Source organism: Coturnix japonica, chromosome 3 (genome assembly GCF_054131305.1).
Source record: "Coturnix japonica strain WE chromosome 3, WE-NBRP24, whole genome shotgun sequence".
Lineage (NCBI taxonomy): Eukaryota > Metazoa > Chordata > Aves > Galliformes > Phasianidae > Coturnix > Coturnix japonica.
In genome coordinates, this window is record NC_140665.1 from 30092482 (window position 1) to 30104906 (window position 12425).

General features: G+C 53.9%; 2 protein-coding genes across 12 annotated transcripts in view; both read right to left on the bottom strand.

Moving 5' to 3' along the window:
- On the bottom strand, positions 1-6174 carry HSP90AB1 (heat shock protein 90 alpha family class B member 1). Of its 4 annotated transcripts, XR_001553981.3 has the most exons (13): positions 5411-5446; positions 5180-5326; positions 4833-5039; positions 4451-4610; positions 4167-4300; positions 3554-3862; positions 3271-3436; positions 2899-3089; positions 2502-2649; positions 1974-2242; positions 1736-1847; positions 1182-1515; positions 1-529 (listed from the first exon to the last, which is right to left on the bottom strand). XR_001553981.3 is itself a non-coding variant. In XM_085540906.1 (12 exons), the coding sequence occupies exons 2-12, from the start codon at positions 5324-5326 to the stop codon at positions 420-422; spliced, it is 2175 nt and encodes a 724-aa protein (XP_085397032.1). In that variant the 5' UTR covers positions 6051-6174; the 3' UTR covers positions 1-419.
- Positions 5775-12425, bottom strand: part of SLC29A1 (solute carrier family 29 member 1 (Augustine blood group)) — a 22669-nt gene continuing 16018 nt past the window's right edge. For all 8 annotated transcript variants that reach the window (XM_015857718.2, XM_015857719.3, XM_085543207.1 and 5 more), the window contains 12 exons: positions 12214-12294; positions 11533-11614; positions 11149-11324; positions 10832-10971; positions 10550-10684; positions 10286-10383; positions 9825-9915; positions 9629-9720; positions 9397-9505; positions 9035-9120; positions 6648-6847; positions 5775-6513 (listed from right to left, as the gene is read on the bottom strand). In XM_015857718.2, the coding sequence (XP_015713204.1) occupies positions 6402-6513; positions 6648-6847; positions 9035-9120; positions 9397-9505; positions 9629-9720; positions 9825-9915; positions 10286-10383; positions 10550-10684; positions 10832-10971; positions 11149-11324; positions 11533-11614; positions 12214-12242 (1350 nt within the window). In that variant the 5' untranslated portion in view covers positions 12243-12294 and the 3' untranslated portion in view covers positions 5775-6401. The remainder of the gene's footprint in view (positions 6514-6647; positions 6848-9034; positions 9121-9396; positions 9506-9628; positions 9721-9824; positions 9916-10285; positions 10384-10549; positions 10685-10831; positions 10972-11148; positions 11325-11532; positions 11615-12213; positions 12295-12425) is intronic.

The window sequence follows — 12425 nt, forward strand, 5'->3', positions numbered from 1 at the left end:
TAAACCTTGTTCTTTTGACACTTTTATTTCAGTAGAACAAAACATCAGGAAAATCAATGAAAAGTAACCAAGCCAAACAAAATACAGTCCTACTCTGGGGGGCTGGAGAGAGGAGGACTCACCTCAGCTGAGCACAGGAGATCCCATGGGGCGTGAGAAAGACTGACCCCTCCACAAATCCATTCCTCATTAGATGATGTTACACAAGTAGAAATGCACACAGTAGATGTGCCTAGGGCTGCCTGACTTGCTCATTACTGACAAACAGGGAGTCCTGTCTCCATTCCCCACTACAAAAAAGGAAAAATAAAAACAGAAGACACCACTAAGGAGCCAGCAGCAGCTGGTGGGACCAGAGACCCCTCTTCTAAACAGCCATGAGACTGGACAGAGGCAGGAGATGGAAGAGACTTCCTTCCTTAGTCCACCTCTTCCATGCGGGATGTGTCTTCATCTCCCTCCAGGGGTGGGATTTCATCAGAAGGAGCCGTGTTGGACTCTTCTGTGATCACCTCATCTTCATCAATACCTAGGAGAGAAAAGGGAAAGAAATGAAGCTTCCAAGAGACACCTGACTCCCACAGTCCCACAATAAAGGCTGGCTCCAGTCAGGACCCCAAGCAAGAGCACCCAGGAAACATGCCAAGCCACAGCACTCCCTGATTGACATTTCTGCCTAAAAACACAGTTTGAGACAAGCCTAAATGTAAGCAAGCTCTTATGAACAGATGGGCCCCTCTTTCCCGTGGTAGACTTCTGACATTTACTAATAGAACATCAGTGATGTCACCTGGGCAGCCTGGTGTTGACCATAAGGCCAGGACAACCTTGCTTAAGATTTCCACTTGCCCCCAGCCTCCTTACACACCCAGCTACTTCTGCATATCACAGCAGCACTGCTCATTTACTGGCCTTCCTCTCATGTCCCAGCTATACATCCTTTGCTGCACAGGCTACAGGAAACTATTCTGCCCGCTTCTGCCAAGGCACCTCACCCCTTCCTACTAACTTCTGTAGGAAGCTCCAGCTCAGACACCTTGGGCACCTATATGGTGTCGAGCCAGGAGCAAAGGTGAGAAGGGGCCATAGGTCTGCACCTCTGCAGATACTTGACAGGTGATTTCACAGCAGGTTAAGGAAATCTCGCCTCACCCAGGACCTTCTCCAGTAGCTTCACATACCAAGCCCCAATTTGATCATCCTGTAGATGCGGTTGGAGTGGGTCTGAGGATCTTCCAGGGAGAAGCCGGAGGACAGCAGAGCAGTCTCAAAGAGTAGAACCACCAGGTCTTTGACAGCTTTGTCATTCTTGTCAGCATCAGCCTTCTGACGGAGCGTTTCCACAATCGGGTGGTCAGGGTTGATTTCCAAGTGTTTCTTCGCCATCATGTAGCCCATGGTAGAGTTGTCACGCAGTGCCTGAGCCTTCATGATGCGCTCCATGTTTGCTGTCCAACCATACGTGCTGGTGACGATGCAGCAGGGAGATGAGACCAACCGGTTTGAGACAGTTACCTGACAAAGTAGCCAAGAGTTAGAAGAGCAAGGCTCCCAGTATACCCAAGAACAGACCCAGCCCCAACACACAACACCCCATCATGTAATCATCCCAGGTTCACCTGGGGACAGCCCAAAGCAAACAGGGATCCTTCAAAACAGCTCCAAAATTGCTTGACAGAACAGTTTGGAAAGCTCAGGCAGCACCTTCGGTACCCGCTACATTTCCCACACTTACCGTCTCCCATCAATGCACGTATTTGGGTCAGTGCCCCTCGCCTGCAGCCTGGCTGCTTAGAGCAAGATGGTGCAGTGCATGCTGGGACCTTCAGTCTCCTTTAGCGGCTCCTCTGCAGGAGATGAGGGAGATGAGAGGCATGCATTGAGCTGGGACCCCTGTCTGCATCGCGGAGGGGCCCAGCCCTCCTCCCACCAGCCCAGGACGCAGCCCTGGCTGAGCTCCTCAGCCATCTCACCTTCTCCACTTTCTTGTCCAAGATTTCCTTCATGAGTTTGCAAAGAGTCTCAAACTTGGCTTTGCTCTCCTCCATCTTCTTTTTCTCCTCCTCATCCTCAGGTAGCTCCAGTCCCTCCTTAGTAACTGACACAAGGGTCTTCCCATCAAACTCCTTGAGCTGCTGCACGCAGTATTCATCGATAGGCTCTGTCATGTACACCACCTCGAAGCCACGCTTCCGCACACGCTCCACAAAGGCTGAGTTGGCGACCTGTTCCTTGCTCTCCCCTGTGTTTATGGGTTTAGAAGCAAAATGTCATAAAGATTTAGGAGCTGCTTACAGCAAAGTAAAAAACACCAGTCTCTCAGAGCCCCTGATGTGAAGTTGGCTGCAGCTATGGCTCTGGGCCTGGTATCCCTCCCCCAGCACCTAGAAATGGTCTCTTTCAGTAGGGAGAGCCTGCTAAAGGCAGCAAGACTTGCCTGGAAGAATTTAAAGCTGGTAGACAGATCATGTACCTCATCAGCAGAGAGAGATCTGGCTCACCTGTGATGTAGTAGATACTCTTCTGCGACTCCTTCATACGGGACACATACTCTGCAAGTGAAGTCATCTCATCACCTGACTGAGATGTGTGGTAGCGCAGCAGCTCTGAAAGGCGCTTTCGGTTTGTTGAGTCCTCATGGATGCCCAGCTGGGGAGCAGAAAACACATGCATGTGGACTCCAGGATGGAACTTAAGTACACTTGGCTATCCCCAAGACACAACTAGCTCCTAACCACAAGAGTCCAACTGCCTACAGAGGCGCTCTAAGGCACTTTTGAAACCCACCTCAAGCCCAACACCCTCATAAAGAATATGTGGTGCTGGAACAAGCCTGTTCCTAAGGAGATGGATCACAGGTCCCTCCCTCCTCCAAGTGCAGTACGTCCAAGCCCTCACCTTCAGATTCTTGGAAAAGGCCTCATAAAATTTCTTGTAGTTCTCTTTGTCCTCTGCCAACTCACTGAAGAGCTCCAAGCACTTTTTGACAATGTTTTTGCGGATCACCTTGAGGATTTTGCTCTGCTGCAACATCTCACGAGATATGTTCAGAGGTAAATCTTCTGAGTCTACAACGCCTCGGATGAAGTCTAAATAAGGGAAATAGAAATGACATTAAGATCTCTGGACTTCATTACAGTAGAAAGGTTAAGACACAGACTGCTATCAGCCCACTGCAATTGGCAATTGCCAGCCACTGGGCACTGGGAGCAACGCACAGGCTGGGGGGTCCCAGCTCAGTCTGGGAGGCTGAGACAGGGGGGCTCTTACTCAGGTATTCAGGAATGAGCTCATCGCAGCTGTCCATAATGAAGACACGCCTCACATAAAGCTTAATATTGTTCTTCTTCTTCTTGTTCTCGAAAAGGTCAAAAGGAGCACGGCGTGGGATGAAGAGCAGGGCCCTGAACTCCAGCTGCCCTTCCACGGAGAAGTGCTGTAGGGCAAGGAATGAGAAAAGAGCTGCCATTGTCTGAACCTTATAAGCTTTCCTACAAGCACCTGCACTGGGCAGGCTGAACTGCTGCTCCTCAGCACTAGGGCTGAGACCCACCTTGACCGCCAGATGATCCTCCCAGTCATTGGTGAGGCTTTTGTAGAACTCGCCATACTCCTCTTGGGTGATGTCATCAGGGTTGCGGGTCCAAATAGGTTTGGTCTTGTTCAGCTCCTCCTGGTCAATGTATTTCTCCTTAATTTTCTTGGTCTTTTTCTTCTTGCCTTTGTCTCCCTCCTCCTCCTCATCAGAGCCCACATCCTCAATTTTTGGTTTCTCCTCATCCTTGGACTCTTCCTCTTCTTTCTCAGCTTTCTCCTCCTCTGCCTCATCATCACTGATCTCTTTCTCACGCTCCTTCTCCACCTGTGGATAAAGGGACAAGAATCAGGGCCATAAGCCTTGTTTTAGCCCCAAACAACCGCTACCAGAACATCTTTATTCTCTGGACAAGCAAAAAGGGCATCCTCCCTCTATAGCTAATTCAGATGGCATTCAGCAGCACAGATCAAAGACTGAACACATGTCTAAATATCAACTACATTTGCCTCTAATCAATTTCCTCTGGCCACAGAAGACAGTAGCCGTTCTTCTCTCATATCCTCCTCTCAATACTTCTCACCCCTCCCTCCAGCTTTCCCAAGGGTCCCCCCTCACTTCTCTCACATACATAAAGGGTGATGGGGTATCCAATGAACTGGGAGTGCTTCTTCACCACCTCCTTGACACGCCTCTCCTCCAAATACTCTGTCTGGTCCTCCTTCAAATACAGGATCACTTTGGTGCCCCGTCCAATGGGCTCACCTATAGCGTGAGATGACAAAGGTGTGGGTGTATAGAAGGGCAATGTACAAGGGGACCAGCTCTGGGAATATAACTAACTTGACAGCACAACGTTAAGAAGGATTTAAAGGATTGCAGAGATAGATACAGCTGGTTTTGTGCCATACGTACCACGGTCAGTCCGGACAGTGAAGGAGCCCCCAGCTGATGACTCCCAAGCATACTGCTCGTCATCGTTGTGCTTGGTAATGACAACTACCTTCTCAGCCACCAGGTAGGCAGAGTAGAAACCCACACCAAACTGCCCAATCATGGAGATGTCTGCACCTGCCTGTGAGGGTGGAAGGAAAGTAAGGACACAGGAAGCGTTTGTAATGGCTTCAATCAGCAGAGAGCTGGGTCAGCACACACAGATAAAGGCACAAGTGCCGACAAGCAGCCAGCCCTGCCCTCAGCACCTCCCTGCTGCGGAAACGTGTTGGGGTGGCCCAGCAGCTCCCACAGCAAAGAAGACAGCAGGGCTGGAGGCCCCAAAGCAGCCAAACCGACCCACCTGCAAAGCCTCCATGAAGGCTTTGGTGCCCGATTTGGCGATGGTGCCCAGGTTATTGATGAGATCAGCCTTGGTCATCCCGATCCCGGTGTCCAACAAGGTGAGCGTGCGTTCCCGCGGGTTGGGCACGATGTCTATCTTGAGGTCCTTGCCGCTGTCCAGCTTGGATGGCTCGGTCAGGCTCTCATAGCGGATCTTATCCAGCGCCTACAGGAGACAACGGGAGCCGCTCGCTGCCGCCCCCTGCCCGCCGGCCGCCGCCGAGCACCACGTGCCTCACCCCGCTGCTCCCAGGGCACCCCCAGGGCCGCCCCAGCCCCCTCGCCCCCCCCAGCGCTGGGGCTCACGTCGGAGGCGTTGGAGATGAGCTCCCGCAGGAAGATCTCCTTGTTGGAATAGAACGTGTTGATGATCAGCGACATGAGCTGAGCGATCTCCGCCTGGAAGGCGAACGTCTCCACCTCCTCCTCTCCATGCTGCACTTCCTCGGGCATCTGCAAGGCAAACCCACGCCGTGTGTAGCAGGGACACAGCGATAACAGCCCACAGCACCAGCCCCGACCCCCCGCCCGCCGTACCTCCGCGCCTGCAGCCGGGTGGTGCTAAAAAGAGCCCGCAACCCCCTTTCGGCTCCTTTATATAGGCACGCTGCGCCCCGCCCAACCCGCCGGCTCCTTCCGCCTTAAAGCGGCCCTGCAGACCGCCGCAACCCGCTGCGGTGATGTCTGCAGGCCGCGCGGTGGGCCCATCCCCGCCCCCCTTTAACGGCGGCGGCCCGCGGAGGAGCACAGCGTAGGCGGGGTGAGAGCGCTGCGTTCCAGAGAGTTCCACACGACCCCGGCGGTGGTCGCGTCAGGACGGACAGTTCTACCCTATGGCAGCAGGCGGCGCTGCGGGCATTACTGAGAACGGGCTCTTTGCACACAGTGATGGACACGGACACACGTTTCAATCTTTTTATAGAAAAAAAAAAAGGCAACTGTACAGATTTACACGGGGCGGGGGGCAAACAGGGGCAGGCCGGGCCTGCGAGCTGCCGCCCGCCTCCTGCAGGCCAAGGAGGGCAGCGAACAAAGGCAGAACGGGTTATGAGGGGGGGCAGGGGAAGCAAAGGGGGCAGAGCTCTGCTGAGCCACGGGGGGACATGGGCGTCTAATGCCCTTCAGACCCTGCGGCACAGGATGAAGGGCAGGTGGGGCAGTAACACTGGATACCAGCCTGCAGCTCTGCCTGGCGGAGAGGAGGAGGCTCGCGATGGCTTTTGGCCTTGAGCTGGGGAGCTTATGCATCACTGGAGGCAGGTGGACCTCAGTCAGGTGCCGGGAGTCTTACACACAGCGTGGGGAAAGCAAAGGCACGTAGGCCTGAAGGCATCACGCAGCCGGGCATGGCAGGAGTCACGCCGACCCTGGAAGAGTGGAACCGTCCCTGGATGGAACGTCTGCTGTGGCAGTGCGATTTGGCAGGGGCAGGAGTGAGGTGTTATCACCCCACAGCACGGAGGCGTCCAGGGTGTCGGAGGTGGATGCGGAGCCATCTCGGTGTTCCTGCACCCTCTGAGTGCCTCTGCTAGATGAGAATTTGGAACAGGAAGGAGATGGCAGCTCCCAGGGCCAAGCCCAGCGTCAGGAAAAAGGCCATGACTGCTCCAGCCGTCTCTGCTTCATGGGCAAGTACTTTCCTATGAGAGAAACAGGCATCAGACTTGTCCTCAGCAACCCCTCCCTGATCCCCATGCAGCCCACCCGGATGCCCACCCTGATGCCAGGGCTGGCCTTGGGCTGCCACCCATCCACATCCCCAGAGCTTACTCACTTGGGCCCGAAGCACATGCAAAGACTGGCCAGGTAGCCGTTGGAGATGGAGAAGAAGATCATGAAGATGATGTACCAGGCATCGTGAGAGAATATGACAGGCAGGTGGCTTCGGGGTTGCACATTGCACAGCATGAAAAGGGGGATGAAGATGACTCGTAAGACCACCATCACCGGCAAGAGGTAGCTGTCTTTCCCGGGCTAGGAGAGAAACACAGGGTATAAATGAGAAGTAGATGTTCCCCATCCTCTAGCATGCCAGCAAGGGCTACAAAGAGGCTGTCCCTTCTGCATTGCAGCCATAGGGGAGGCAGGAGGTAAAGATGATGAGAGACTTTTTCTGCTGCAACAAACTCCAACATCACCAAGTGATGCAAGGGGTGGATGAGGGCAGCTCCTGAGCCCCTCTGTGCAAGGCTCCCAGACCCAGAGCTCCTGCCTGCCATCCTCTGGCTCTCACTGTCCTGCTCCTGCAGGCTCCTGCACGCAGCCCCAAGGTTTCTCCTTACATCAGTAACAGCTACTTGAGGCTGAGAGTGCTCTTCCCACTGCTTTCCCAGTCCTGGTTGTACTCATTAGTCTGTCACTCTCTCCTCAAGCTAGATGTTCACCCAGAGGAGAACATGCAGTTATTGTGCTCTCATCCCCCTAAGTGAGAGGAAAACCAACAGGGACTGATAGATTTATTGGCATAGCTGTGAGTGGAAACACTCCCTCCCCAGGATGAAAAGATGGATAAGTTCAATACTGCTTGTTCTTTCCCTACCTCTCTGGGCTTCATCAGCCTGGAAAGCACCTGCTTTCCAGCTGCTGCTCTGCTGGGGCTGGGTGCAGGACTCGTGGTGAGGAGGTCAGCGTGCAGAGGAAATGGACGGACCACCAGTCCCACCACAGCTGGCCACTGCCCTGAAATCCCGTCCTTAGCTGTCTTGGAGAGCAGCAGTACCAGAGCCAAAATACAGAGCTGGGTCTGGGATCAACTGCTAAGCCCTTTCTCCAAACAACAGGGAGTGAGGACAGCCCCGTGCACACACACGCAACCTCTTCCTGCTGCAAACCATTGCACAGGCCAAGGCCAACTGAGGTAAATCCCCTCTGGCACCCCAAGGCCTGCAAACTGGGCTTAAAACAGCTCTCCAACCTCCCACGCCATCCCCCAGCCAAGTGGGGCGAGATCCAGCAATCTGGGAAAGGGATTGTGCTTGGACTCTTTTGGATGGTGCTGGGAAAGGCACGGATCAAATTATGGGCTCCCCAAATCCCAACACAGTTTTTGGATGCAGAAAGATGGGACAAAGCAAGAGGCACCATCCCCATGCTGTCATGTAGCTAGGATGAAGGCTGGTACAAGATGTGCCTGGCTCTCTCCTGAGTCCCCTCAGAGAGGAAACGATGACAAGACCCTGGGGTCTGGAGTCAGAGGAAGCCCCCAGCAGCCTCGGAGGTGGCAGCCCTCCCTTGGTTCATGAACACATGGCAAAGATGATGCCAGCTGTTGTGTCTCTGGGCAAACCAGTGAGAGCAGCAAGATGTTTTCCTTGCAGGGCCCCAACCAGGGAAATGAGGCACAAACCACACCACAGTCAGACTTTCCACCCAGTGCTGTTTTGGAAATGTCTCCTGCTGGGTCATCGCACCACTGGGGTTGTGGCCTGGACACCAGTCAAGGCAGCTTGCAGCCAAGGTTGGGGGAAGCCAGCAGCCATGGCCACGGGCGAAGCAGCTCTAGGCAGCAGGGCAGCCCAGCACAGCCGGGCCGGACAGACCCTGCATTGCATGCTGCTGTGAGAAGCTTCTCTAAACAAACAGCCTGAACAATACAGGGGAAACAGCACTTGGGGGGGTGGGCAAAGGGGCAGGAAGAGACACAGACAGACCCCTTCCTCACTTACTGCCATCATGACTCCCACCACTCAGCCCAGGGCACAGCGAGATGAGAGAAAGGGACCTGGGCATGGGAGGGGACAGTCATGACCTGCATGGTGTGGTTCTGCTCTGCTGCCAGGACAACGATTTTTAAAGCAGCTGTGTACTGTGCGGAGGCCAGAGGTTTTATTTCAAGCTGCCCTGTCTTTCACCCTCTTTCGCTGCCGCCATCCTGCCTGGCTGTTTGCATAGCTGGAGTGAAGGTTTGTTTACAGAGGCTGAAACAGAGGAGGCAGCTTCATCCAAGCCATGCTGAAAGAAGGCTGGGAGGAGAACAGGACGATACTGTGGCTTTCTGCTCTAACCCTTTTCATTAACCATCTAACTCTCTGCTTAGAACTTAAAGCCAGAGCTCGAGTCAGTTCTGCGCCCACTTCCTTCTTCAAGCCATGGATGGCAGCCCCAGTGAGAACAGTGGCCAAAGGGCATGGGAATGGAGAGTGCTCCCTGCCCCCAGCTTACCCATGTGAAGAGGGCAGTAAGACTCCGTCCCGTCCAGTCAAACACATTAAAGATCAGGAAGCAGGAGACAGGGATGAAGTAGAGATCTGCAGGAGGGGAAGAAGGTCAGTGACAAGCCCAGGGTGCCCTGGGCCATCCAACTGACTACACAGAGACTCTCCTTCAAGTCTAGGGTCCTCCTAGTTTCCCACTAAGAGCTGGAATGGTCTCCCAGCCAGACTGGTGTCTGCATCCAAACCTTCATGCATAACGATCTCCCCTTTCCCTCAGGCACCCCTATTACTTCAAGCCCCACCTTCTTTCCTCCCATTTAGCTTGTTTCCAGTTTCCTCCTAGCCCACCCCACACCTGGCCTCACTTACCCCATTTGCTTTCCTTTCCGAGGCTAGTAGACACCTTAGCTGTGATAGAAGGAAAGACTCCAATGGTGACGGTGAAGACCAAGCAGACAGACATAGCCATGACCCAGAGCTAGGGAGATAAAAGAAAGAGGCTGGTACCAAACACAGGGTAAGAGACCACTGGTCTCCTCTCCCCATGCCTTCCTGCACCTGGCAGAAGGAGAAGCACAGGGGGTGCTGCCAACTCACAGACCTTCTTAAAAATGGAGATGACCGAGGGCTTCTCATCCGGGTTGTGGACAGGGATGATCTTTGTGTTATTCTGCTCCACTCCATTGGGCTCATCTGCAGGGAAAGACAAACACAGGGCATAACAGAGCCCACAAAGCAGGGATCTAATTTAGTCCCATCTCATTCTTCCTCTCAGCACTTCTTCCTCAGCCCCTCACCTTTCTTAATCAGGTCTCTCTTGGTCTCCAGCTCTGCATTGTATACACTGTATTCTGTCTTGTCCTTCATGGAGTAGTACCGGAAGAAATCCTATAGAGACACAGGCACAGAGAACTCAGTCAAGTGTGAAGAAGGCTGCCTGGGATCTGGCACCTGAGACTGTGCTGATAATGGCATACGGTGCAAGATGGACCAAGTATTCCTTCCACTTGTGTCTGATATTGATGCTGCTTCTGCTCATTCAGGGGCCCATTTCCACATTATCCTAAGGATACCACAGGTATCTGAGGCGAGAAGTACCACAGAGAGCTCCTTTGGGACACTGGGTGTCCTACCCTGACCCAGGAGGTGGAGGCTGGCAGAAGCTATGGCTGGGGTGCTATCAGGCCAAGATTCTCATGCTGGGATGTGCAAAGGTCTCAGGTCCTCACTCTCCTCCCCACTAAAAGTAAGATCTTACCATGCGAGGTAGAAGGATGTAGGAGAAGATGGCCAGCACAATTGCCACACAAGCCGTAGTGAAGTAACCAATGTAGCTCTCTGGTTGCTGAGCACCAACTGGGAGCACAGGGAAAGAGGAGACAAAGAGGAAAAGGAGGAGAATGAAGAGGAGCAAGAGGAGTGAGGCTCTGCTGCCATCTCCCACACCAAGAGGGTCCAGCATGACACTGCTGTCCCTTGCTGACAGTGATGTACTGTCACCTGCGTGGTAGGTACTACTTACTGCTGATACTGATTATCATCGCCAAAGCAGCGAAGATGCCTGCCAAGCCCTGCCCACTCATGATGGGAGCTGTGTAGCTGGCAGGCAGGAGCCCTGCCAGTCCAAAGAGGCTGCCCTGCAACATGGCACCGAAGGCTGCAAAGGGAAAGATAAGCAGAGATGAGAAACCGAAGGTGAGGATGGGCTGCACCTCTGTGGGGAATCGGTGTTACAGCCCTGTAGGACCAGGGGGGGTCCCCCATCTCCTCTTTCCCTTGAGCTCTTCCCCAAAGCCTTACTCACAGTTGATGAAGACAATGCTGACCATGGTGAAGACAAAAAAGGGAAGAGGATCCATGGTGACCTTCACCATAATGGCAGTGATTAAGAATACCAGCCCAATGGCCACCAGGCTGCCCGAAATGCGGATCTGTTGGGGAATCCTGCAAGAGAAGGTGGTGTGGGTGAGGAAAGCCCAGCACCCAGAGGTCTGCAAAGTTCTCTCGCAGCAGTCGCAGCCAAACCACAGCACAGGAGAACCAAGTTTTGCCTTTGGACTGAATGGTTTGGCACAGTATTGAGTCAGGATGTGGTAAGGACAAGGATAGGGCAGGGCTCACCGCTGATGGATGAAGGAGTTGAGGCAGGTGAAGATGAGGAGGGGCACCATGGAGCAGAGAGTCATGAAGTTGTCAAACATGGACTGCAGGTAGGAGAGTTCTGAGACAGTGCCCACACTGGTCTGGTTTGAGAGGCGGCTTGTGTTCTGTGGGTCTGCCAGGCGGTCGATGAAATACTGCAAGGAAAGGAACCAGGTGGAGCTGAGGTGCTGCGAGGCCTCCTCCAAGACAGGTGACCTTTAACACCTCTCCAGCCCCACACCCAGCCCAGGACCCCTCCCGCCACCTCAGTACTACGTGTCCCACCCAAATCACCCACACTACTGCCTCCTGCCAGGTGCTCAGAGGTGGCACGGGATGATCAGTGCAAGGGCAAGCCCTCACCTGCCTGGCAGTCATGAAGAAATTCCATGGCAGCAGAGTTCCCAGGCCGAGGATGAAGAAGATCAACCAGACAGCCTTGTACCTGCAAAGGGGGCAGAGAAGTGTGAAGTAGGATGACAGGCAGGGCAAGGGACAGGCATCACTTCTGGCTGTTGCCAAGCCCACTGTGGAAGGCCCCAGCAAAGAAGGGAGGATGAAATTCACAATTTGGCATCATCTGTGGGTCCAGTGCTCTTAATAAACAGACGAGATTCTTGATAAAGGACGGCACAAAACATTTGTTCCCCTGTCTCTGGCCTGGGCTCCTTTGAGTGGACATGGCCAAGGGAGGGTTTCCAGGAAGCTGTGAAGGACATGCTCCCTGCATATGGCACCCAGCCACACAGCGACCCTTGCCAGAGCTGGGAGGGAGCCCCACCAGCCAGGAACAGCGGGGCCATGTCTCAACGTTGGGGACTGTTTACAGCCCATTTGCTTTGGAAAAATTGATAGAGCATCTTAGGGAATGGATTTCACAGGCAGAGATGGAGTAGCTGCTCCCTGCCCGGCCAGAGAGCACACATCCATAGGGCTGGCAGTGAGACTTGGGGCTCAATGCCCCCAGGTGCTGAGCCCCACGTTATCCCAGATCTCCCAGTATCTTGCATGTGTCCCCACGCCCACCCCACAGCCTGGCATTACCTATCCTGCGGTCCATCTCTTGTTGTCATCTTGTATGGCAAGGGTCAGCACGGGTCCCAGCAAGTCTCGTGGCAGCTCTGTCTGGAAAGCAAACAGGGCCTTATGAGGGAATGAGGCCAGGCAGGGGCAACACTGCTTTTAACCTGATGGCACGGTTGGCTCCATGGGACTACGCGGCGTCAGGAAACAGCAATAGCATTGCTCAGCAGCTT